The sequence below is a fragment of the Lethenteron reissneri genome, chromosome 26 (assembly GCF_015708825.2).
Source record: "Lethenteron reissneri isolate LAM-NWPU_2019-01 chromosome 26, ASM1570882v1, whole genome shotgun sequence".
Taxonomy (NCBI): domain Eukaryota; kingdom Metazoa; phylum Chordata; class Hyperoartia; order Petromyzontiformes; family Petromyzontidae; genus Lethenteron; species Lethenteron reissneri.
Genome location: NC_083804.1, coordinates 10,106,269 through 10,133,984, shown reverse-complemented (window position 1 = coordinate 10,133,984; position 27,716 = coordinate 10,106,269). Strand labels below are relative to the sequence as shown.

Genomic DNA, 27,716 nt, shown 5'->3' with positions numbered 1-27,716 from the left:
CTACAATAATACTGTGTAATCGCTATAATTTAATAATCGACCGACCCTATAATAGTAATAGCACACATTGTGGTGGGGGGGGAGTGAAGAGGACGTGAAACTTAGATGAATTTACCTCAGAGTCGCGTGTTAATGCGTGCGCCTATTTTTTACGGGAATTAAAAATGGCGTCCACCCCGCGGCCCGTCGCTAGCCGTTGCCAGGGGCAACCGCCGTCCAATGAAAGCGGCGAAGGCGTCGCTAGCCGTTGCCAGGGGCAACCGGCGTCCAATGAAAGTGCGTATGGTCCGGCGACACACACACACACAGACAGACAGACAGATTCGCGATTTTATATATATAGATGCAAATCAACTCTAAATTTTCATCCCCACCCCCTTAAAAAAAGATGTTTACAGGAAATGTGGACTTTTTATAATTCAATATCCTATCCTATATATTCATATTGCGACATGAACAAAATATTTTCTTCACCCAGTAAAGCCTGACCGAGTCTCAAGACTTCATCAGGGGTGTTTTCATAATAAAGAGGGACAATTCCATTCTTTACGTTTGCCATGTGAGAGAAACCTGAAATCTCACCGCCCATATGATGGGATAACACTCAAACCTCTGCACAGATATATTGAATAATCCACTGCTGTACTGTAATCTCACGTTTTGGAACTTTTTTCGGTCCCTGGAGAGAAAAACAGAATAAACCGTGGTCATCTTTGAACATATTTTTTTATTCAGCAGATGGTACGTCGTAGTTTCCCAATCCATGGACACGTTATACTTGTGTAGTGTCGTCTGTGCGTGCGGGTGGCGTGCGTCGCACACACAGCCAGAGACGACGTGGTCGCAGGAGGCACCGTTCTGCCCTTTTATTGTTGTTGCCGAGCTCACGCCGCCACTCGGGCCCCCTCTCTCTCCCACACACGACCCCAATTCCGCACGACCCGTCCCAGACATAATCCTATCCGTGTTGCACTGACAGCGTCGACCGGGACAGCCAACTACTGTCCGGTCACTCGATATTGCGCTGCTAGATAGTTGTTGGCTGTCTCGGTTCAGCGCCGTCAGTGTTAGATGGTTAGTGTTGTGTACAGTGAGGGAAAAAAGTATTTGATCCCCTGCTGATTTTGTACGTTTGCCCACTGACAAAGAAATGATCAGTCTATAATTTTAATGGTTGGTTTACTTGAACAGTGAGAGACAGAATAACAACAAAATCCAGAAAAACGCATGTCAAAAATGTTGTAAATTGATTTGCATTTTAATGAGGGAAATAAGTATTTGACCCCCCTCTCAATCAGAAACATTTCTGGCTCTCATCAGCAGGGGATCAAATACTTTTTTCCGTCACTGTATAGGCTAGTAACAGTAAAAGTGTGTACCCACGTAGAGTTGTGTATCGGTGAGCGACTGTAGAGTGTGTACCGACGTAGGGTGTGTATTATACTGATCGTGCTCATTAATAAAAAGAAGTGCCTCCAAGTCTTATCATCTCTGAGTTAGTCACTACACTACTGTAGAGTTGGTAGATACTACTGTAGTGGGTTAAATTGAGGCGCACAGTTGATCTTGGAGGCAACACATTTATTAACTACTACTACAGGGTGACTTAACATTAACAGGGTAATCACATAGGGTGGTGACCACCACGGCTGACGATGTACACCCTGGACAGGATAACTACCAAATCGGACCAGGACAGCTAACACGCTGCCTGGTCCATGTGCGCGAAGACCGGAGACCGAGGATCGAAGACGGAGGATTTCTTCCCAGTGATGAACAGCCACGATCACTCTCGGGACTCGGCCTTTATGGGCTGCGGCGTGGCGAGGCTCCACCCTTGGCCACGCCCATTTCTAGATCCTTCTCGGAGACTCAGGGCCTACATCACGTGTCCCTCTCACCTCCTCTTTGGCCCTCGTTACCACCTCGTTCGGTCACGTGCCCTCTCGGGTTCACCCAGACTGTTACGTCCTCACCCGACCTCTCTCCCTCACTGGCACGGCGACCTAGTCCTCTATTGAGCTATTCCTAAGCATACGCATTCTGGTGCTAGAGATAGGCTCTGCACATACAGTACCACTCTTCACTCGGTACTGTCGCTACACTATAGTGACACCATTTATGTCACTACATCACCCCCCCCCCCTTTGTAAAACACAGCCGTCCCAGCTGTTAACCAACCATAAAAACAAGAGTGTGCCTCCCAAAAATGTAATAACGAATAACCGACGACCGAGCAATAAATACTGTATATACAGTTTTCGAGAAAGGGAAAAGAGAGAGAGAAGAGGAGAGAGAGAACAACAACAGTAAAATTTGCAATGTACACAAACCCCGGTTACCCCTCCCACCACTAGTACATTCCACCTCTGTATGTGTGACAACACGAATGAGCACGAGAAAAGCCAGGTTCAGCCAAGGGCCCTTCTGACTCACGAGTGTAACAACCAACAGATGGCGTAGGAAAGAACTGCATGGTGGGGGAGAGTCATCTAAACCGGAGAGTCTTTGAACTGAGTCCGTGTTGCCGGGCCCCCAGGTGAGGCAGGCATGAGCTCCCTGGAGATCCTGGGGGGAACCTGAAGATGGCCTAACGGGCGCGGCCTCTCCCAAGGATCTGCAACGACGGGCGGAAAACGGGTGGGCGATGGTTGCTCCTCATTTCGCAGTCCGTCCGGGATCGGCGCAGCCGGCGACGTTGGGGGTGTCAGGCGCTTCGATCCTGTGGGCGGAATCGCATAATTCCCCTGAGGCCCAACCTCAGCAGACGGACGCCCAAGCTCGAAAGGCACACCCGACACCCGGCCCTTGTGTAATGGAGATAAGGGATTTTAGCCACTCCTTGGCCGACTGCCGTAAGGCCGAATTTTCCCTGGAAGCCTCTCGTGCCTCCGACACCCGTTGAAGGGTAAGGCGCATGGGCTCAGGCATGTCAACCTTAAATTTACTCGGGTCCATGTTTAGTTGGACATCAATTGGGGGGTCCTGCTCCCTCCCATACATTTAAAAAACGGCGAATACCCAGTGGAAGCATGAGGGGCCATTCTGTAGGCTGCGAGAACCCCGGGGACATGCAAGTCCCAGTCGCCCTAGGACTCGCTGACCTGCTGACTCAACATGGAGGTCAGGGTCTTATGTAGCCGTTCCACCATCCGGTCCATCTGAGGATGATAGGGCAACGTCCGAACTTTTTTGTGCCCAACAAGTCAAACACCTCCTTCAACAATTTAGAGGAATTGTTGGGGCATTTTCCCCAAGAATTCGGTCCCCAGGAGATAGGGCACGGCCAGGGATGTCGAAACTAGAACCGGCGCTGTCAATTGAATGTCACCGATGCACACCATTGCCAATATTTGGCCAATAAATCCCAGCGAGCTGCCATTTGCGGCAAAGCACGGGGCTGTTACAGGATGAAGGTCACGAGATGTTTGGGGCAAAATGTAAAATATCAATTCAGAAATGATGGTAGCGGATGCTCCGGTGTTGATGAGCACCCGTACCTCTACCACCTGTACCGTCCCAATAACGGCCAACGATCCCACTGCCACGGCGACCACATGGTGAGCCAATTCCAACCACTAACCAGGAAGGTGTGGCCAGCCGTCTCCTGCCAAAACTGAATTCTCCCGCTCCGTGACTCGACGAGAAGTGTACCATGCATGAGCGCGAACCGACGCCCGAACGCGATGAGTGAGGTGGTTGCAAGGGCCGAGTGTGTGGTGTGCCGCGACTCGCCTTGGGACCAAGCGGAGTTGAGGGTGTCCGTGAGGAAGGCAACGACGGCCAGGAGAATCTTCCCCTTGCGGTGTGGAATCCTGTCGAGATGTGTCCCGGCAGGCCGCAATTGTAGCAGAGGACGGGGCCGCTCCCTGGGCGAAAAGGTCCTCCGCCGTCGTTCGCGTCCTCCTCGTCGCTCCACGTCGACTCTCCGCCAACCTCCGTCGTTGACCGAAGCGCAGGCCTGGGTGGACTCAGATTCTTGGGGTGCACCGAACACCTCAGAGGATGCGGTGCACGCCACCACTTGCGTACGCCATTTCAAATTGAAATGTGCTTAAATGCACCGAGCAATATTGAGGGACGATAAATCGTCGTCTGGAGCTGGCAGGACGATGTTAAGTTCTTTCTGCAAGGTCAGCATACGCTCCAACACCAACGAGTCAACACCAGCTTGCTCCATCTTGGGAAATTCCACCTGTGCCAGTGACAACAGTGCGCTGTGGAAGGCGAGGGGCATCTCGGCCTCCCCCCACCTCCGCATGGCAAACTTGTGATGAACATTCGATGGCGGTCATTGGACACCAGCGTTTGTGTCCCCACCAGCGTTAGGCCCGAGCCGCTTTATTGGAGGGTCCCAGCAGAATGCCTTCGGCAGTCGCTACAATATCGAGCTGTTTCTGCAGTCGCAAGGGAATTAACATTTGTGCACCGGGTGGAATAGTGATGGTTTTACTCGCTAGCACCTGAATTGTGGCGTTAGCCGTACACAATCGAGTGGGGGAAGATAAAAACGCCATGCGACGACCCGATGGCAATTCAAGGCATCCCTGGTCTACGAAGATTTTCAGGGGCATTTTCCACAAGAAATCGGTCCCCAGGAGATATAGGCCGCTGTTCGTGAGCTGTATCGTTCAGTTTCGTTCCGACAAACGGGGCACTACTTTTTCTTTTGCTCAATATGTTCAACGTTAATAAAAGGTATCCAAGCAAAAAGTTCTCCACGCATTATCCTGCAGTTAATGAGAAAAGTGTAATTTATTGGCGCACTATATTGACTGCGTATTGAGACATATAAAACCTGTTGAGCTAGATTTTCAACCAATCAGCATCGAAAATGTAAGTAGGTCAGAGCCAAAATCAAGCCAATATCACTACGCACATGTAAACATGGAGGAGGACGTAAGCAGCGCAGCTTCATCTGATAGCGGCGATCAAGCTCGATTATCACAGGTATGTTTAATCACTTGAATTGAATGTTATGCAAGTTAATATATTGCCAACTGGGTTTATAATTTATTCTTCATATCTTTAATATAGGACTTTTTCGTTAGGCAGCTCAAATGAAATCAGATGAGAGCATTCTGACACACATTCGTGGGAAAGACTGCATTGCAATCGAGGTCCGATACCACAAATCCTGCTATCGAGATTACACAAGATTTCTCAGCAAAACTGAAAAACATATAGGTAGGTACAAAAAAATGTTTGTTCACAAATCTGTGGGGTCACTCCAATTACATTTACATATTTCGTGTGAATGCAATGTAATTCCATAATCAAATTATTTCTCTATAGAAGGTAGGGCTTTAAATATACATGTCCTATTTAATGCTCTGACTGGAACCTTCACTTAGCAACAGTGAGACGTATGCTGGCATGGTATTTTGCATATGACCGCCAAAATTATGCAAGGTACCTATCAGCATATTGGGTCGAGATGATCAATCTTCCAAAGACTCATCCACACTGCTATGAAGAAGTTACTGCAAAAGGAAACTGGACAGTACAGCGTAAGGATGCTAACAGGTTCTCATCCATAGCTTGTGACCAAGCAATAGAACAAACCTGCAACCGTGATTCAAAGACCAAAGGCGGCATAACTGGGATAACATTGAACAGAGGTGCCGTCCAGCGATGGATACAGTCTCATCCTGAACGTTCTGCAATCACAAGGCAGTGTGAAATGATGGCTGGAATGCAACATTAAGAGAGGGGTCATAAAGAGTCGGATGCAACAAGAATTGCAAAAGACAATGCTGCTGTTATATCTTTGGTTTCAGCGGTTGAGTCTATGATCAATCCCTTGCTGCCTCGTGAAGATCTTGTATGTATTAGCTCTGGTGTTGTTGCTACAAAGACTGTCAGAGATGACATACAAAGTGCTTGTGATAAAGGTGACACAGCTCTGAAAATTTCACCCAAGATCGAGTCCAGTCATCAAAAACAGACTTCTTCTCTCCAATAAAGTCCTTGAAGCTCACTACGTTTGGGGATCAAATGAAGAAATCATCCAAGACAAAAGATGGAAATCAAGTCATACTAAAAAATGACAGGAGACTCTTTCCACGACTGTTAGTGATAAGTCAATCCCTGTCTGTAAACTTGAAAGAGATTCTGACATATTCACTTGGCAATATCTCATCCCCGCTAGCAAGCACTGATGGTTCATTAGCCAAAATAAATAAGGCTGCTTTTCTAGCTTGTTTAGAATCAAGGACTGTCATGTGAACAAGACTGTTAGTGATAATGGTGCCCTACTGATAGATGGCATGGCATTGATCAGGAGTCTCAAGAATATACCAGACACATTCGGTGAGCTTGCTGATGATCTTCTTCAACTTATGATTAAGATGGATAGAAAGTTCAGTTGTCCAAGGGTCGATTTTGTCATTGATCGCTACTCGGCAGTGAGCATCAAAAATGCTGAACGATCAAGACGTGCTGTTGCTGGACAACAATTACTGCAAATATACAGCATCAAGCAGAAGACTCCAAGTCAGTGGACCAAGTTTCTAGCCAGTGGTGAAAATAAAGAAGCCTTGACAGACTTTCTCTTTGAGACATGGAGAACTGTGCCTTTATAAGCAGCTGGAAAAGACATAGCTATCTTTGTGGCACACAGAAATGTATGTCATCAACTCACTCTTAAAGATGGCATTATGTCTGTCAAAGAGGTAGAATCTTTGACTTGTGACCATGAAGAAGCTGACACGAGGCTCCTACTTCATGCAAAACATGCCTGGAGTGAACTTTATAATAAGATAATCATCCAGAGTCCTGACACTGATGTTGCTATCATTTCACTTTCAATAATGGCTAAGCTTCCCTCAGCAAAGATGTACTTTCTGACAGGAACAAAAGACAGGCAAAGAATGTTAGATCTCCAGGCTATTGGTTCTGCTTTGGGTCCTTCACTAACAGAGGCACTGATAGGACTACACACATTCACTGGTTGTGACTCAACTAGTTCCTTTTATGGGAAAGGAAAAGAGAAACCACTAAATATAGTGTCTGGAAATGCAGAGTACATCAGTGCATTTGTTGCTCTTGGAAGGCAATTTGAAATGGACAGCACCACATTTGTGACCATAGAACGTTTTGTGTGTGAGCTGTATAGAGAAAAGGTATCAGATGTTAATTTGGCCAGATACAATAGGTTCTGTGTCCAGGCCTCTTCCGAACAGACATTACCTCCAACAAAAGATGCACTTACAGAGCACTTCAAGCGTGCTAACTACCTAGCTGCAATCCACAGGAGAGCATTGGATCCTTTTATAAATGCTCCCAGTCCAGGCGGCTTTGGATGGATTGTCAAGGATGGCGATCTCATCATATTATGGATGACTAAAGATCGAGCTTCTCATCAGATTTTGGGGTCACTCCACTGTGGGTGTAAGTCTCGTACTTGTACAGGTGGAAGGTGCTCATGCCACAAGGCTGACCTGGCCTGCACTGACCTATGTAAATGTGTTCATTGTGACAATGTGAGATTAACTGAGGATATTGTTTCATGTGAATCTGATAGTGAGGACAGTGATCTTGATATTTAGTGATGTGTATATGATAATAAAATTAATATAGGACATATATATTTAATATAAATAAATCAAAATTCAATCTTGTTTACAATAATCATTGCTGTGAATATGTACATGTAGTGCAGTTGCTGCTCATGTATGCGAATTGACAATTCACCATTAAATGTGTTATTTTGAAAAGTGCTTTTTTATATATTATATTTTGGCTTAATTCTATTTGTTATTCAGATTTTACCTCAAATATGACCTTTCAATTGGAACAAGATAATGAGAAGTAATTGGGATGTTAATGCTACAGCAGAAGTTTTCTTGATAATCTTATCATGTTTACTGTGCATAGATAGCAACTTCAGGTATATCACACATTTCAAACTGGTTTATTTTGTAATTCAAGTGGTAATTCTGCATTTTTAGGTTTATATGATAAACAGGTTTAAAAGTGCAAAATTCCCTATGGTTTCCCTTTTTTCAAAATGGGCACCTTTAGCATCATTTTTCTCAAAAACTGCAAGGTTGTGTGCGGATAACTTTTTCCTAAGGAATCTCTATATATTTCTGATGTTAAATATTAAAAAAGTAGGTAGTGCCCCACTTGGTGGAACGAAACCTTATTTCTAGGCCTCTTTTAGGCTACCGACAGCGGCCTAATAGGGCATGGCCAGGGATGTCGAAACTAGAACTGGCGCTGTCAATTGAATGTCACCGATGCACACCGTTGCTGATATTTGGCCAATAATTCCCAGCAAGCTGCCATTTGCGGCAAAGCACGGGAGCTGTTACAGGACGAAGGTCACGAGATGTTTGGGGCAAGATGTTAAATATCAATTCAGAAAAGATGGTAGCAGATGCTCCGATGTCGATGAGCACCCGTACCTCTACCCCTTGTACAGTCCCAATAACGGCCGACGATCCCGCTGCCACGGCGACCACATGGTGAGCCAATTCTGACCACTGACCAGAATGGTGTGGCCAGCCGTCTCCCACCAAAACCGAACTCTCCCGCTCCACGACTCGACGAGAGTGTACCATGCGCGAGCGCGAACCGATGCCCGAATGCGATGAGTGAGGTGGTTGCAAGGGCCGAGTGTGTGGTGTGCCGCGACTCACCTTGGGACCCAGCGGAGTTGCAAATCTGATTTGTAACTTTGATCCTTACCCACGTACCACAAGCTCAATTTTAATGTGCAATATTATTGAGGCACCGTGTGTTGTCTTGGTGTGGTCTGAGACTGTTTTTTTTGCCTTGCCCTAGATTGCATTAAGTGTTGAAAATTTGACAGGAATGTACGTACCTATGCAATTAGTGGTTTACCTCCTTTGCCAGTACCAAAATATGATAATAGGTTTTTTTCCCCCTTTTTTTTTCTGGCAACAAAAAAACCTTTACAAGGAATCATATCTGCATTAAATACAATACTTGTGGTCAGAATTCAAACAAAAAAACACTCTGATAAAGACAATGCATACATTATCACAGTGTGTTTGCATTCTGACCACAAGTGACTTTACCGAAAAAACTAAGAGTATGAATCCTTGCAGTCACGAAAGCTTCAAATCTAGAATCTGACCACAAGTATTGTGGTTAATGCAGACATGATTCCTTGTAAAAGTTTTTTTTTGTGGCCATAAAAAGGGGGGGGGGGGAAACCCCTATTCTCTATCTATTTTTAATATATTTATGTAGTGCCTTGCCTAACCTTTTCTCTTTTTTGTTGTTGTAGCTTGCTGACACGCCCCTAATCTACATCTGTGAATAATAGCTTCATAGCTCATCGGATTCCTCCAGTCTAAATAAAGATTATGTTTCTGTGCACACCACCCTTCAATTGTATTGACATCGTCCATCAATCAGCTCTTGGCTAGGAGTATGGAGACAAAAAACAATAACGAGGAAATTGAAAATTACAAAACTTTGGTGTTTGACGTTATTAACTATGGGTTGCTAACTAAGAACCTTGAAAAAACACACAAAATGGGTTTTACAAGGTTCAAGGTACAAGTTACGTCTGTACTCGGAAATTACCCTGAGGGTCCTTATCAATTGAGCAAGTCTATTTCTCGAGGATGACGGCAAAGACTCCGAGGCTTCTCACGAAACCCAGCAGAATGTTGCACTCTTGGACGGGAACTTTCGGCAGGTAAGACGATGAAAAAATAAATGCCAGTGTAGGTATTTCCACACCCCACGACAAGTACTCATTTAAAGGCTGAAGTGACCTCAGGGGAGCCCCAGAAATCACAACTGTTATCACTCGCAACTGATGTTAGCCGTGAATGGGAATCGGTTATACACAAACATACGAAGATCGAGAATATCCTCAGAACCTTAACACAATGTTAGCGCAAGTGCTGTTAGCGAGCACCTATGAAGGCCGGGATGGTCCACAAGGAGACCAATGTAAAGTTGGTTGGTCGTTTAATGTTCGTTTGACATGCACAACAATACATTTTAGCTACACTATTACAACTGTAATATAAGGGAAGGCAATTGAACCTTATGGCGGTACCCCGGGGTACCATAGTGCCCCGGCTCTCGCACAATGTCCATGATGCAGACATTTTTAGTCTATTGATGGTCGGCGATGCACGATGCACTATTCAAAATATTATTTTTAGATAACGGATTTTATGCTAATGTTTGGCGTTTCGACATCGCAGAGTGTGGCACTGATTTCGGATTGATTGGTACCCCAGAAATACAAATATTTCTCATTTTTGTGGGGAGCAATATCGAGGCTGAAACATTTCAGGGTTGCCCTGTGTCAACCTATAAACAGAAGTAAAGGGACTTGTAGTGTGCCATAGCATTGTATTTGTTTTCACAATTTTTGTGTGAGGATTCACAGGGATACCAGTGGTAACACGCATTTTCACAACTGCATTCATTAATATTACAGTCGGAATGGTGTGGCCGAGTGCTTTCGTTGTGAATGGCAAACAAATATCAGACATTCAACCCAACTTTTCTTCGGTCACAAGGATGTGAGTAGCCAGCGCCACGCCCGACTGCCGATGTCTCCCCAGTAGCGATGTTTACACACCGTACCAGCTACTCATTTGAGGCTGAGTCGACCTAGGGAAGGCCCGGGAACGGTTCAGATAATCGTCACTGGTGTTGGCCATGAGCGGAAATCGAACTCGGGTCGTCGGGTTCGTAGCGCACCGTAGCGCTAACCGCTGTATTGCCGCTCTCCACATAAACAGGGCACACAGCTCGTCACACCCTCCATTGTCAAAATAATTGGTTTTAAAATCCATGTTAGTCAGATGTCTTTAATAAGCTCTCTGAAACGGCATCGCTTGTATGTGTAGTGAGCGACTTCTGAGACACGTGTAGAAGGCTTCTTATTTATTAAGAGTACACTGAGCGATACATTGATGTAACGCAGCTACACATAGCCGACCCTAACACACAACCCCACCCATCGTTAGCTTCCAACTACGCAGTTGCCTGACTAGCGCAGTGACTGCTGCGGTGACGTTGGCTATCGTGTATACGGTGGTGCTTGCGGTGTGAAGTGTTGTGATATAAGGTGCTGTGTGCTTCTGCTGCGTGTATCGTGGGCGGTTCAGCGCGCATGCGGTGAATGCGGTTCAGCTGGGATGCGTTGGGGTTTGCTATAAGGTGGGGAGGAGTCACGTGATGTGGTTCGTACGGTGGTTATGGCGATGCAACGTGGTGTGTTGTGACACACGTGGTGTTAGTTATTTTGTGACAGAGTATGGGGAAGATTCGGTGCGAGATGCAGTGAATTGTGTTGTTGTTTGGCGTGGTATGTCACGCGGTGTGCTATACACAGGGCAAACAATTTAGGGACACCGCACTCATTTATACTGCCCCCATTGTATTGTCTTCTCAACGGGTGATTGAATATTGTCCAAGTGATGGCTCCTCGATCCGACAGAGGATAGCGTAAAACGCTTTAATACGTGAATTGAGATCGGTGGTGGACATGTAGAGGCTTTCAATTAGAACGTTGTTTTCTCTATAATGTCCCCCTTTGTTATTGTAGTTTGGCGTAACGTGGTGTGGTATATAAAGTCTGGTATATAGCAGTGGTGCGTTAAATGCTTATTTGGGCGCGTTTCCAACATTTTCCAATTTGTCGCAAAATGTTTTACAAAGTAGCATCCCCTTAATTAGTCCCGGAGTATGATGAGGTGGTTTGGGTTCTTCTGTCAGTAAAACTCGTGTGTGGGACCCCCTGGAGAGAATGCTGTCCGGATGGGTAGAGAGGCAATGGCATAGGTAACGAAGTGGGTGTACAGCTGGGTGCATCTACCAGTCATCTCAATTAGCCAACTCATAGCACCTGGGTCTGTCCCGAGACCTCCTCCTTTCAGCGAGCCTTCGACACTTCACATGGCCTCAAAGTGCACCTGGCCTGGTACAGGTGCCGTGGTGATGTCACCATCACTTAGTGGCGAATGGTATTGGGTTTCTACTCAGGTTTGTCGCGATATTCTTTTCATAAAATATGACACGCGAGGTATAATATTTTTTTACGACATGATCATTGCGATATCAATTTCCCATGTTTGCAATTGAATGTCATGATGTTTTCGGGGTTTTTTGCGCTTTACCATACTCCCATTACCAATTAAGTTTTCTTAAAAGTTCTTCAACTGCAGTTCACGTGACATAAGCCTGCCACGTGTTTATTTTTATAATTATAACTTTTACAATCTATAACGCTTATAACGCGCTTGCTGTGAGTTATTACCCGATCATATTTAAGTAATTAGCAGTTAATCACAAGGCCATATAACCAACCACTTTGATATCCAAACACTCCCGTAAAATATTTAGCAAAGCATAATTGAAGGGTCATTCGCTTTTTTTTATTGAGAACTTTGATGGCAATACCTTTATTTAATAACCATTTTGTTAGTAAATAAAATATATGCAACAAAAAAACACAAACCACGATAATCACGATGGGACTATACTTTCTAAAACGGACGGAACGATAAATTGTGGGCCCTATGTCATACAATATATCGTAGTATCATTCTCGTGTCCACTCATTCACGTGGGTGCCAGTTGCTGGGTGGGAGAATTGTTGGGGAACAGGCGGATTGGGGGATTATTTTGTCATTTTTTACAACGAAAAATTACGATTTTTGTTTTACCAGGTAAGGCCCACTGAGCTATACAGCTCTTTTTCAGAAGTGACCTGGCCACAAATGACAGCTTAACAAATTGGCTTATCGCATGGACATTTTGTTTATAGCAACCAAATACTCTCAACGCATGTTTCTAAATTTGGAGGGAAAAACAGGGGAGAACATGCAAACTCAAAATATACAGACGTCAGGGTCGGGATCGGGATCGAACCCACGACATCCTGTATACCAGGCGAGGCAATTAACATCTCCTAGCCACCGTGTCATGAGGAGGTGAAAGGCCAAGTCCCTGCTCAGTTGTCCCCGCGGCTGTTGCCCTTGCTCTGCTGCTGGCCACCATGCCCAGAGAGGTCCCTGCCCATGGGCAGCAGCTTCATGGTGGTCATCTTGAGCGAATACCAGCGGTCGTGCCACGTGGCCCAGATGATGCCATCATCATATGGGTATTCCACATCCGCCTTGCGGTATTTTCCACCTGGCAGGGTGGGGCATTATCGTCACCATAAATTATCATCATCATCATAATGTCTATCACTATTAACCGTCATCATGAATCGTCCCAATTGAAACCAAGATTATCGTCGTCATCCCCATTACCATGATCGTTGCTATTGTTATGAACACCGTCGTCGATTATTGCTATTGTAACCATCATTATCATCGCTATCATAGCCATGTCATCGATAATCGCTATTATAATGACCACCTTCATCATTGCTATTGTCATCATCATCGTCGTGATCTCGAATATGACCACCATCATCACTATAATAATCATCTCTTGTAGCCACGATCAGCATCATCATAATCATAACATGGCAATGGCAATGGCCTGGGTCAGCCCACTGCCATATGAAGGACTTTTCTGACGCTGGTTATCAGGGGTTAGTGGAGGTGGAGAGCACTTTAGCATACAATGGATTTTTCTACACTGACCTCTGCTGTCCACAACATGGACCCCACAGCAGCGTATGCAAGCAAACAAAAATCACGTGATAAATTGAATGTCGTACATTGTGCATTGCATATCCTTCTCTCTCAGGACTGAAGCATCGGTGGATATGTGAACATCAATTTAAAAAATGACAGTTACAGCATGCACAACTGCCACTACACTGGGTGCGGGCGGTTCATTTGTTAAGGCAGACGCGTGACGGTCGGATACGTGACGTCCTGCAATATAATCTACAAAAACTGAACTACGTTTATTATTGTGCATGCAGTTCGATCCGTGTTACATGTCGTGCGCCTGAAGAACCATTGATTTTCATCGACGGTGCGACGCATTTTACACTCCCCTTACTGCGAGCGGAAGAGGTTGCAATGCCCTCCGCAAAAACCGCTCGGTTGTTATGAAAATTGCGGTCACTCCGATGCTGCCCCCCTACTGCCCTGGAACCGACCTTCCTCGGGCCGTCCACACCGCTGAACTCCCAAAGTAAACTCCCTCTGTTGGTTTCTTGTTCAAATTGCAAGAGACCATCGATTCATTATCCGGGTGGCTTCGGTAAAGGAGGGGAAGGGGGCTCCGGATTTTCAAAAACGCCGGGATAATCACTGCATCATTATTTAAAATAGCAGATTTTTTTGCACATCCTTGTGTAACGCTTCGTGTTTAGGTGTAGTGCGTATGCTTTTTTATTGAGTGGTTTGAATTTGTTAACTCTATGAAAGTGACAAAAATAAACATATAGAGAAAAATAAATATCCTACTCTAAAAAGTGACCTATTTACTGTACCATATTTACAACTACAATCTTGAAGACTCTGCATGGGGTGATGTACATAGTACTACGGGCTCTTGTTTCAACAACTTGTGTTTGACAATCGCCAGACTGATGCGCCCTTTAGACCGGTGCTCCGGCGAATGCCGAATTACAAAGCAATTTTCGCCGGATCGCAATGTGTATTTTCTGTTTTTATTACTGTAGTTATCTGCCGTGAAAAATCTATATACGTGCAGTATTTTCATCCATCTTCCCCCCACATTTCTCCTCCTTTCCCCTCGTCATCGCCCCGTTCCCATCATACCGTAGTAGTATTTGCCGTTCAGGTGCCCCGCGTGGCACCGGTTCATCCACCATCCCGAGCCGTCCTGCTCGGCACACGAGCCCTCGTACTTGTCGTTGTCGCGTTCCGGCGTAGAGAACAGCATGCCCAGGTGCGTCGTGTAGAACTTATCCTGCGTGACGCCGAGTGGACACAGCGACAACAATTATGAGAGCCGGGATGTGGATGCCACGGTGAAGAGACGTTGACCACCTCGCCTGGTATGCAGGAGGTCGTGGGTTCGATCCCAACCCTGACGCCTGCTGTATATTTGGAGCTTGCATGTTCTCACCTTGGTCGCGTGGATTTTTTCTCCGGGGTTTTCCCCTCCACATATAGAAACATGCATTTCGAGTATTTGGCTGCTATGAATTTCAATGTGATAAGCCACTTTGTTGAGCTGTCATTTGTGATAGTCAGGTCGCTTCTGAAAAAAGCGATATAGCCCAGTGGGCCTTACCTGGTAATATAAAAAATAGTTGAAATAGTTTCATAGATTCGTTGATCGAGTTGATTAATGGACTACGTTTATTGCACTTGATTTCCAGGGCCCTTTTAACAATTGTGGCAACCTCTACATCTTAGGTTTTGTGCTGCATTGCTCTGCAATGAGTGTCGGTCGGCGTGGCGGCCGACGTTTCACTCCACATTGCTCGGAGCTTCAACAGGAAGTGTGGGTGCCTCCTACCTCTTACAAGACGTCTGACCAAAACGTCTGAAGACGAGACCATGTACCCTTTAGGAGGGGCTCTCTAGAGCTCCCTCTGGTGGAGGCTTTTCCGCTAGCAGTCACGTGAGCGAACAATTGTAGGACTGCAGCATCCCTTTACATACGGCACAAGCGGCAATCATTCGGATAAAGAAACACAAGGGTAAATCGAAAGCGCGGTGCCTCACCTGCGGGTCGTCGCCAAAGTCGAATCCATCAAAGGCGTTGCCGGCATCACCGTCAAGGTACATGGAGTAGAAGAGGCGGTACTCGTCAGACTCTGGCGTCAACTTGAAGTGTCCATAGTCCGCGTACCTGCATACAGGTCGTCATCATCATCTGCCATGGTCAATCCACTGCTAGATGAAGACCCCCCCCCCCCCCCCCGCAAAACCTCAATCATATCCTGCAATCCCACGAAGCGACGATGCACCCAGAACCTGCACAAGAGTTGATTCTTCACTCGATCTCCTCGGCGGACGTATACAACGTAAAACTCAATAATTTACAGCCCTTTATCGATCTACTACTGGATGAATCTCTTTCCATGTCATGTCGATCATGGAAGTTGTTAGACAAAGGTTCACCACGCTGATCAGTGTGCAATGAATTAAAGAACAAACACAAGTGAACATGAGCAGAGCACGTCACTGGAAGGGATGAAGGCCGACATTCGAGACTTAACAACGTAGTGGCAACCCAATCAGAGAATGAGCCTGAGATGATGACGTCTTCCACGGAGATGATGTAATGGGATCAGCTTGGGTTCTAGATGAATTGTTGAATCGCAAGCCCGTGAGAACGTGGAAGATGAGATATGAGGAAGATCGACTCCAAGGGAAACGTCATGGACTTACGTTGAGTTGATGATCCACTTTCATAGAGATGGATTCATTAAAACTACAACTGTTTAGTTTCATAAAAATCTAAAGACTCCTTTTAAAGAAATACGACAAACATGAAGTGATGAGTATTTTCAGTGTTTTTTTGTTTTTTATTTTTATTTTCTATCTACGTAACTTTACCGAAAGAACCAAAGAATATGAATTCCTGCAGTCACGAAAGTGTTTAAGTAAAAATGAATGAAGTGATGAGCTCAGCTTGTGTGCAGGACCTAGATCAGGGGTCGGCAACCTGCGGCTTCGGAGTCGCGTTCGGCTCTTGATGGAACTGCTTCGTGACGCGATGTAGAGGTGTGTGTAGTCACATGCATTACGGCCCTTTAAATATCGCGTTTTGCACTCATGAGATCACACATGTACCGGGGAGATAGATGCATTGTTGCATCACGAGATTATAAAAGATGGGGAAGGCCTTAATCTAACAGTGGCCGAGGATGACGACGACAATGACGACGGAGGAGGAGAGGAAGAATGAATGAAATGGTAGACTCTGTCCAAACCTGCCCTCCTCTCCGAAGCCAAGCGACTGGGCCCCAGTGCAGTCGCACCGCCTGCACACCTGATCACTACACATGTGTGCCCAGGTAATTTTACCCAGTTGAACTCGCCTCTCACCTGTACGTGTTCTCCCAGTCGGTGAGGTCGATGCGCAGGCGGTAGGCTTGCTGCCCGGTCAGCAGGTGGATCTTCTCGTTTCCGAGCCAGAACTCGGTGGTGAGCGTCGGCGCCAGGTACCCGAAGCCCTCGCGGTATGACACCCAGTCGCGCGTAAAGTTCACGCTTCCATCGTGACGCTGGTGTGGCACGGGCACGCAAGCGAGAAGGCACGCGCATGAGCGTGCGTGCATGCGTTTGCGAATGTATACAAGGGCGTAACTGTTATCAAGATTGGCTTCTGTAGGAGGGGGTTCGTTCAGGACTCTACTGCTTTGCAATTGAAAGCAATCACCCTCCAACTACAATGGAGGGCAGAGGAGTGATGCTCACAAAAATGAGTAGAGTGCCGGGCAGCTAAAAGACATCAATGCCAATCACACAGCATGTTGGCAGAGTTAGGAGGACAGGTACGCATTTGCCAGTTATCAACCCATGACACCTAGGTTTGTCCTGTGACTTGATAGTTAGCTTTTAACACTTCACATGACATTCAAATGGAATCTAAGCTCGGTGGTGATGTCACCACCACTTAGCGGTGAATGACAGCTGCTGTTGTTTATGTTTGTGTGTGTGATGGGCAAATAAAGGCCACCATCATCATTACTCTCCTCCACGTGACCCCATAAGTACCCGCACGTACATGCTGGATGACGGTCCAGCCATTGCCATTCTCGATTTCGCAGAAGACCAGGAAGGGCTGCTTGGCCTTGAGGGGTTTGATGTAATAGAGTCCGCTGTCCTTGCCCCCGTTATCCACCACCTGCTGGCAGTCTAGGGAGGGCCACGGGATACACGTGGAGACAAGAGGATGAGACACGACAAACACGGAACACGCCGGACGCAAGGGGCTGGATGATAAGAGGCGCGTTGATCATAACAGGATTGGACAAAGAAAAACAACACGAGGGAAAGGATCAAACTTGACAGGGAGGACACGCGATTTAGGAACACGTGGGGCACATATAAAACATGCGACACAGGTGCAGGTGGACAGGAAGACGAGAAATATCCCATTGTGATGGGGTATCTCATGCTGTCTGTGTTGTATATGTGCCGTTTTTATTTTTCATTGAGAATATATCCCCGCGTGCGTGCGTTGCCTGTTGTGCCACGTGTACTGTAGTGTTTATGGGTGACATCTTGGTGCCTCTGTTACACACATGAGTGAGTGTGTCTGTGTGTGTGAGCGATACCTTTCCCGGTGATGGGCGATATCTTGTTGGCTGTCGTGTCCTGGCAGGAGCGTGAGCACGTTTGCCGGATGTCAACGAGCTGCTGCTGCAGTCGCGTCACGAGCTGCTGGTTCACGCGCCACATCTCGGACAGCTCCCTGCCAAGGGGCACAGCACAAAGATTGAAGAGACAGCCCCGCACATCGCTCATAGCTTGAACAATAAAAGCAAATTGAGTGAAACTGTCCTTAAGCCATTGTCCCAATAAAATAGTTGATCGGTGCCACCGAGGGTGGCGAATTATTACAATGATATTATCGAAGAATTATATCTTTGGATTCCAAATATGCCAGAAGGAAAGGTGTCACTGGCAGTGTTTTCTGAGATGTAATTAAATAACAGTATTATAGCACCTTTGATGGAGAACATCAGTTTGGAAAATATATTATTTTTAAACTAATCTGACATTGGATATCTACAGAATAATAAAATAACTGGAAAGCGTGGCTATAAAACAGACGGTGCATACGCTAAGTTGTCTGCCAATGATGGATACTGCCCATGGCGACCACTGGCTAACAGTGGACACTACCCGTGGTAGATATTCGGAGCATTTGCCACCCCACGTGGTACCGACCAACCCTTGGCTCACGGGCTAAAAGTTTGAGTAAATGCCTGACGAAATCTGCAACCACCCTGTATGGGGGAGCTTTGGTTGGGAAAGTCGTACTGGATTTGGGCGTCGTGGCTGACTCCAATCTGCTCCAGGATCCGCACCTCCTCCAGAATTTGCTGCACTGTCTTCTGTCCCGAGTCCTTGATGACTGCACAGATCAACACAACCACCACCACAACCAAAATAAGCCACCACGGCCACCACTACCACAACCGAAGCAGCCACCAAAATTACCACCACCACACAGCCTCAACCACCACAGCCATTGCCACCCCAACCAAAACGACCTCCAAAGCCACCACCACAACAGCCACAATCATCACAACAAACCACCATCGTCAGAACCACCGTAACCACAAGCAACATAATTGTTAGCAACATTGTCGTCACAAAAATATATATATTTTTAGCAGAGATTCACCATATATACATCATAAGACTGCTGGGAAAAGCGATGTGCCTATTAGGGCCAGCCAACTTTGTTACCCTCCTGATGCTGTTCACCAGCCTGAGTTGACCTGCGGGAAGCTCGGGCAATGTTCTAACACCACGTGTTAGCCACGGTTGGGAATGGAACTCCGGCTGGCCACTAAACCCTGGGATTCTCAAATCTGTCCAAAAGTGTGTGTCGCAACTGCCCCCCCCCCCCCCCCCCCACAAACCTCAATACAACGCCATTGACAATCCACTGCTGGATGAGGGCTACCCCACGCCGTGCATGTTGTGGGGATTGTTTGACCGTACATCGCCACGTGGGTCAGTGAGGGTTGGTGAAGGGGGAGGGCGGCATAGACGGAGCATATTACAGTTCAACAGTGGATTTCGCCACACTGCCTTCTGCTGCCCACCACATAGCTCTGTGCAGCAGCCTATAACACCTGTTTTCTACATGATAGCTCCCATCCAAGCACTGTCCAGGCTCATCCTCCACTAAGCTTCGGAGATCAGGTGAGATTGGGCATTCCATATGATTTGTGAATAGATCATTGTAAGCATAATGGTTGAAATCAGTGATTATAACAGCATAATCAGATTTTTCTAAACAGCACACTTCGATTATGAGAACCCCTGGCCTTACTCCCAAAGTAGAAGGTTACTTGGCCACTGCTGGCGGAAGGGCCTCTGCCAGAGGGAGCTCTAGAAAGCCCCCCTCGAGGATATTTGTCCTGCTGTGTTACGCTGGCCAGTTGTATTGGAAGCAAGGTGGGAGTGTATACTCTTAGTTTTTTCGGTAAAGTCACGTAGGTAAAAAATGAAATTAATAAAAACAAAATAATAAAAATCACGACATTTTGGAGGCAACACAAGTCTCCGTCAACAGATGGGACCGTCATAGCCAGATTTGCTGTATCACTTGATACATCATCAGCTGGGACCGTCACAGCCAGATTTGCTGTATCACTTGATACACTTGATACAGCACATCTGTCTGTGATGGTCCCAACTGATGACAGAGACTTGTGTTGCCTCCGAAACGTCGTGATTTTTATTATTTTATTTTTATTAATTTTAATTTCATTTTTTACCTACGTGACTTTACCGAAAAAAACTAAGAGTATGAATCCTTGCAGTCACGAAAGCTTCAAATCAAGGTGGGAGTGCCCACGTTTTACACCGCCACACGCGACTCGCCCAATCGACTGTGTGCCCATTTGTACTGCTGGGTGGCGACAGCGCCTTGGGAGTCGGAGCATCATTTTTAAAACCGAACCTACCGCTTCTTTATTTCTAAGTCCAATGGTCGAACCCGACTAAATGATCAAATTATGATCAATATGATTACGACGACTGCAATGTTCGGCAACGACTAATTCTGCCACTGCACGTCCCCTCCTTCTGCGAGAGCGCGTGTGTGCGAGAGCCCGCGCGTCCTCCTCCTCCGCCTCCTCCTCCCTCACTCTGTGCCTCGTCGCGCGTGATCCGCACGTCCTCGTTCACGATGTTCACGTTGCCCTCCACGATGCCGTGCTTGGCCGCGAGCTGCGTGAGCACCGAGTCGATGAAGCTCGAGTCCTCGTCCACGCCCTTGGCGTACTTCGACAGCACGTCCGCCACGCCGCACATCGTGGGGCAGTAGCGGCCCTGTGGGGGGGGGGTGGGTGGGTAGTGGGGGGTGGGTGGTAGTGGGGGTGGGTGGGTGGGTAGTGGGGGGGGTCACGGTTACGGTGGGGTCAGGAGAGAGTGACGGAGAGAGACATATGTCAGGCATGATGTTACCAACGACAAACACCCCCCCCCCCCCCCCCACTCTTCGTATAGCCTTAACAGACATGGGTACGTACGTGAGTAATCAACAACAACAACAACCGCCGTTCGTCACTAATTGGCGGCGACGTCACCACGACGCTTGTGCCAGGCTATGTGCACGTTGAGGCCACGTGAAGTGTCAAACGCCCGCTGGCAGGAGGTCACGGGGCAGACCCAGCAGGTGCCACGGGTCGACTACTGCGATGACCGAGATGACTGGCTGATGCACCACCTGTGCCCCCTACTGTGCCAACTTGCTGCGCTTTAGCCACACGTGAGTAATCACACGCATGGAGACGCACACAGGTACATTCACGTGGTCACAAAGACATCACCATCAAGAGTTTTTGTTATTTTTGGGTGTGTTCTAATTTCTGTTTGCTTAATTGCTGAACTTTATTTGGGGTGTTTCGCTTTTGTCATGTTGGTGACTCGGGTCACTCTTGCAAACGACACTATGTTGGCATCTTGAGTTCTCAGCTGGTTAAGCAAAAAATAAACTTTAGCATTAACACAATCATGTTGACCACCATAATAATTATAATCATCATCACTAATATCACCACCTTGATCATCAATATCACAGGTCACGTGAGATGTCACCACCACTATGACCAACCATCATCGCAATCATCATCGTCACTACCAGGATCATCATTCACGTCATCATCAAGCACCACAGGTGGCACATACGAAGTGATCATCATTGTACACGTACAGCCCGATTGTCAGCCCACTGCTGAATCGATGTTAATTGATCAATTGACGTGTCGCTACACCACTGATGGTCACCGAATGGGAATGCACGAGGGTGTTTCAAAGAGAAACAGACTTTTCATGTTTCTGCAAACTATGTAACTGTGAATTTGCTCAATTGAATCGTGAATGGGGCATGGCTCCGGCGCTAATGTGCAAGTTTACTGCTCCAGATGTTAACACGAGGTGGCAGGCAATAACGTCATCAAAGATAGTGGCACTGTTGCACGACCGCACGTTTAAATAAATATGATCGGCTATTCTTTGCTGTTGTCCTCAGACGTTGTAGAGACAAGTCAAATGTATCACAGAATGGAGCTGCGATGTGGTGGCAACTGTACGAACCGTGGCAGTGTTTGGAAATGGCTGCAGTCAGCATGTGAGCGCGTTTGTGACGATGACAAAAGCCAATTGATGATTCAGCCAATGTTGATCATCTTCAGAGATTGGTTTTGCGTGACGGACAAGTAAGCACACATCGGCGAGAATAGTTCAGTAATCCATGTAAAGCTGAATTTATAAAAAGTGTATGCCCATTGCGTGCCAGAATGTGAATGGCAGGCAGTGAATTAAACGGAATAGGGATATGTCGTGCCCTATCGGCCAGATTCCTACTCGAAGGACAATATGTTATTGTGCCACTAGAGCCGTTCTGCCCTATACTCGTGGTGTGGATGAATCCTCGTGTGGATGAGACGCGTCTTCCGTGAGGAAGCGATGGCCGAGGTGTGCTGCGAGGTGCGGAAACTTACGAATTCGGGATCATTGGAGCACTGCTTGAGGTCCCTGACCTGGCAACAGAGAGAGTGATGGTGAGGAAGAGAACAAACGTTAGTCAGTGTGAGTCAAGGCCGTAGCCATGGAGTCAACATTGGGGGGGACCAAATCTTCCAGGATGTCTGGGGGTCCCAAATCAGAAAAATATCTAAATTTGAAAACGAATTTCCCCCAAGGGGGGTAATTGTACACACGTGCGGGTTGGGAACGGTGGGGTCGAATCGGGACATGCTGCTGTTGCTGGGGGCCAACGAGTGAGTCGGAGACGGCCCGTTAGGCAATTATGATGCAGGGCAGTGATTGGCCGGTTGTTGTTGTTGAGTACAAGGTGGCGCCTCCAAGTCTGGGAATGGAGACAGGGGGCAGCGGGGGGGGGCGGGGCGTTAGGGGGGGATGCCAACTAATTAATTGGGAATTAATGAGGAGGGGGATAAATAGGGGAGCGTCAGAGCAAGACGGGAGTTGTGCTGGGAACTGGACGGAGTCGGTCGGGGCAGAAGAAGAAGCATAGAGTAGCAGTGGAGAAGAAGACAAAGCATGGAGTAGCAGTGGAGAAGAAGACGTATAGGGTAGCAGTGGAGACGGAGAAGCTGAGCGAGAGAGACAGTCGGAGTGAGACGGAGAAGCCGAGAGAGAGCGACGGCTGGAGTGGGATGGGGAAGCAGAGAAGGGAGTCGGGAGAGACTGAGAGAGAGAGAGGGAGGAACGGAGCCAGCGAGGCCGGCGGAGCGGAGAACCCGTTAAAGGATGGTGGCGAAATGTGCTGTGTTGGACAACTAAAGTGACGACAGAAAAGGAAGAAGTTGTCCGCGTAAAGTTCAGCACTACACATAGATTAAAAGGGGTAGAGTCGGAGATCAGAGCTGATACCCTGGGTTGGAATCCAGGCAGCCGATCGTGATCAATGGCGGAGCCAAGATTTTCAGGTAGGAGGGGCAACCCCTCCAGCAATGAAAAATTATAGGAGTTGTTAGTAAGTAAGGACTTATCCCTTGCTTTTTATTCGACGCGTGTGCGGCGATGGCGCAGCCATCGATCGAGGGTCGAATTCGAACCGCGTTGTGTGATCGGCATCGCGCTCGCTAAAGGTGTTTTCCTTCAGGGAAGTCGTGTACTGTATACGCAACTGCGCACAATTCTGAGTCACTTATTAACTGCTTTGCCGTTACTTATTTCCAATTATGGACTAAGACTATTGTCCTATCATCTCATAGAGTCCCTGGCACGTACTAATATGCTACGCAGTGGGAGTCGCAAAATGCCGATTTATTACTAATAAACCCCAATGATCTAATCGAAATTAGGGATTTCGATCAGATCATGGGGGGGGGGGGGGCACGTGCCACCCCCTCCCCCCACTGGCTCTGCCAGTGATCGTGATTAAACTCTAGCTTTTCAAGTATAGTTGGTGGTCTCAGCCCAACCACTGCACGCACAAAAAGCGCCCATCACATTCAATTTGGTTCTGCTATTAATTTTGCTTAATTCCAACTCTGATCAAGGCCGTAGCCATGAGGTCAACATTGGGGTGGACCAAATCTTCCAGGGGGTCTGGACCCCCCCCCCCCCTAGAAAAAAAATCTAAATTTTAAAACGAATTTCCTGCCTAAAATATTAAAAAATTCACTAACACATAGGATTAACTTTTTATTTACAGTATTTTTTACAATAATGTCTAATATTGTATTACATTGCTCTGTTTTTTTTCTTTTTTACCTTTTCTTGTTTCACTGGCAGAGATTAGGGATTAATAAAGTACAACCATAACTACAATCATATGAACAGAAATCTATTTTATAGCAAGATATTTTGGGGGGGATGTGTCCCCCCCAATATATATTATAATTACGGCCTTGACTCTGATTTATTACAAATATAAGCTCGCCTGCCATGAGACGAGCATTACTCTCAGTGGCAGAGCGAAGTAGGAAAGTGCTGCTCCCAACGGTGTGCGGCAGATGGTCACTTGACTGGATCTCAGCTCTGTGATAGCCACATCTCTGGGCCGTTCTCGAATGCAAACTGATCGCACTGCTTTGCGAGATTTCCGAATAGGATTCGTGTCTCACGAAGCGACACCGACAGCACGGTCGGGGTAAAATGTGGGTAGGAAAATCCCAAATAAGAGAGAAAGACGGACAGGGGGGGTGGGGGAGGGGGAAATAGAGATATGAGGATACAGGGCGGGGGGTGATGGGTTGGGGAGAAGAGTTCAGAGAGTGAGGTGGGGGTTGGAGGGGACAAGGACACAGGGAGAGGCAAGGACACAGATAACGGATCGCTTGCCTGGAGGTCACTGATTAATCATTAAATGTAATAATTCAGTTATTATTACCTCCATGCCAAATGTTTTTAATGATAACACATTCTTTAAATTAATTGAAACACAACCTTACTTTAAATACCAGTATAGTGTATAAGTATATAACTATACAATTGTATCTGACCAAAGTATGTTTGGGGTTTTTAGAACGTCTTTGTGTAATGTGGCAAATTTTTTAGATGATCAAAAATAATTATTCTTACCTGCAATTGTAAAATTTGCAATTTAGTGATTTTATTTCAGATGAACTATTTTGTGCTGGAACCATAAGTAGTCAGACGAGTTAACTATTACTATTTAAAATTTTATTTTTATTTTGCCAGGTAAGGCCCACTGAGCTAGATAGCTCTTCTTCAGAAGAGACCTGGTCACAAACGATAGGCCAATAAAGTGGTTTATCGTGTGGACATTTATAGCAGACAAATACTCGAAACGCATATTTATTAATATTAAGGGAAACCCCGGAGGATCCGGAGAAAAATCCACGCGACCACGGGGAGAGAGACACGCAAACTCCAAATGTACAGGCGTGCTCTTCGCGACCCACCGCCCTCCGTTCTTTGGAGGTTTATAGTTTAAATAGATGGTGTAGTATTACAGGCATTTGTCAATCCACCGCTGGATGAAGGCCTTCGCCATGTCCGTGTTAATCATAGAGGTCGGTTGACCATACTAAACCAACGCTGGTGAGTGCGCATTGGTAAACTGTGGTAGCGCAGGACCGGTTCAGATATCGTTCGCCACGGATGTTGGCCGTGGTCGGGATTCTAAAATGTGGTCACCGAAAACCGCTGCGGGCACCGCTCCACTCCCTTGGTCACCATAGGAAAGAGTCACCAAAACGACGGAGTTGGTGCCGTGAGATCAAGGTGAGAACCTCGGTGTTCGTCTGGATTAGATTCAGAGCTCTGTGCGACACGTGCAGCGTGTGACGACTCAATTTGTATCTGAATGAAGGTAAATCCGTCACCTCGGAAATATGGATCGGGGTATAGGTTGCGGGGAAACAGTTTGGACAATCATGCTCGAGAGCAACAGGTGGGGAACGTCCGGCCCGCGGGCCGTACAAGGCCTGCAAAATCATTTGGTCTGGCCCTGCCAAGGCAACCGCAGGCGGGACTCGAAATTCAATAAATCTAGGAGCAAACCTGGAAAAGCAGTTGCGAGTAGCAACATCATCAATACCAGCTAACATCACATGCCTCACCAAAGAGAAGCAGTTCCAGCCAGCACATTAGGGGTGAGTTAATTAAATGTTTGACCAAATATAACATGATCATTTTTAAGTTGATAATTGTGTATGGCCCGCGAATTATGTATAAATATCCAAATGGCCCATGGCAGAAAATAGGTTTCCCACCTCTGCTCTAGAGGATGAGGCGATAAGAGTCCTGGATGACAGTCGGTGTGGTTGGAGACGTCCCTATATAGATGAAGTTATGAGTTAACGTGCTAAACGAGGTGATGCATTTTGTGATGTCAGTGACATCCCTCTAACATAAGGAAATGCCTTACAGTCCGGGAAAGGGTGAAAGGTAAAGCTTGGAATGAAACCGTCCTTACGAATATTGTGTCCGTGTGTCAGTGTTCCGGCGACAAACCTGCTTCACCTGTGTGTACGTATGTGTGCCCCGTACGCGCGTGTGTGTGCGCACGTGTCAACTCACCTGCGCGTGCACCTGCAGGGAGCACGCAAGCGCGGACAAGAAGGCGAGGAAGATGCGCGTCCCGGTCCTGCCCATGTTTGTATCTTTCTTGCCTCGTCTGCCTGTGTCGATGTATAACAGACAAATTCAGTACCCCGTGTGCACTATACACACGCACACAGCCACGAACCACAGTTTGATTAACTGTGTCAGTCAGCGATGTTCCTCTTCACTCGACTCTGAACTCGAAGTCGGGTGGTAGTGGTGGTGGTGATGTGGCTGAGTCTGGCTTCGAGACCCCTGATGTGCCCAGATTTAAAGGGCTGTGTTTGGGCGGGAGGGGGAGGGCGGTGACAACTCCGGCCGAGGCGGTGGGGCAAAGCGTGGGCACTTGCGTGACGTCACTGATAAAGTTGGGCCAGGAGCATCGTGTGACGTACATCGCGTGTGTGTTTGTTTGTGTGAATTGTGAACGGTTCTCGAGATGATGCATCATCGTGGTCATCACCACGATGATGCATCTTCTCACTGCCGGATGAGGGCCTCCTCCCCACGCCGTGCTAGTCGTGGGCATTATATTTGACCATACTTCCCCACGCTTCATCTGTGCGGGGTTATTTGGTGGACTTTGCCGAACCGTCTCTCTGCCCCATGCTGACAACACAATCCCACGGTCATCGCCTCCTTCGTGTTGCCAGATCGCGCGGCTGGTTGCACGGTTGATAACACCGAGCTCTTGAGGACCGCTCTTTGAGTCGTATGACCACCGCCGCCGCCACCTGTGTCTCTAGGTTGTACGCAGTATATACAGCTCCTTCATTTGGTCTTCTCGTTGTTACACAGTCAGCACGTCCGTCGTTGGACACTCTCACAGCATCATGGTCACCACCTCCATCTGGATTTAGATTGGAAACTCATTTTCTTAAAACTGCTTTTTTGTGTTTAGTTTGTTGTCCTTCCCCCGCACCTCCGATTTGCACGGTTGGCTACGTACGGTGCGAAAGAAGTTCAACATACATTGAGGTTTTCCCCTCGGTCACTCTTCTCAATGAGCCAATCCAGTGCATGTCTCTGTCACTTGTGGTCTGTTGCATATGAAGTTGTTTCAGTGAGTTCTCTTCTCGTATTTTGCTGTAA

At 47.0% G+C, this 27,716-nt stretch overlaps 1 protein-coding gene across 1 annotated transcript; it reads right to left on the bottom strand.

Annotated features, from left to right (window-relative positions):
- Positions 1-12,358: 12,358 nt before the first annotated feature.
- FGG (fibrinogen gamma chain) lies at positions 12,359-26,886 on the bottom strand. Its single transcript, XM_061560115.1, has 10 exons — positions 26,601-26,886; positions 22,586-22,624; positions 20,729-20,912; positions 18,885-18,978; positions 18,176-18,312; positions 17,623-17,753; positions 16,941-17,119; positions 15,612-15,738; positions 14,697-14,847; positions 12,359-13,140 (listed from the first exon to the last, which is right to left on the bottom strand). The coding sequence occupies exons 1-10, from the start codon at positions 26,673-26,675 to the stop codon at positions 12,959-12,961; spliced, it is 1,299 nt and encodes a 432-aa protein (XP_061416099.1). The 5' UTR covers positions 26,676-26,886; the 3' UTR covers positions 12,359-12,958.
- Positions 26,887-27,716: the final 830 nt, after the last annotated feature.

Coding starts and splice junctions, on each gene's coding strand:
- FGG (XM_061560115.1), bottom strand. CDS start 26,675: ATGGGCAGGACCGGGACGCGCATCTTCCTCGCCTTCTTGTCCGCGCTT. Junction 18,979..20,728: donor CACGCGCGACGAGGCACAGA/GTGAGGGAGGAG, acceptor TGATCTGTGCAG/TCATCAAGGACTCGGGACAG. Junction 18,313..18,884: donor AGCCACGACGCCCAAATCCA/GTACGACTTTCC, acceptor GCCCCTTGGCAG/GGAGCTGTCCGAGATGTGGC.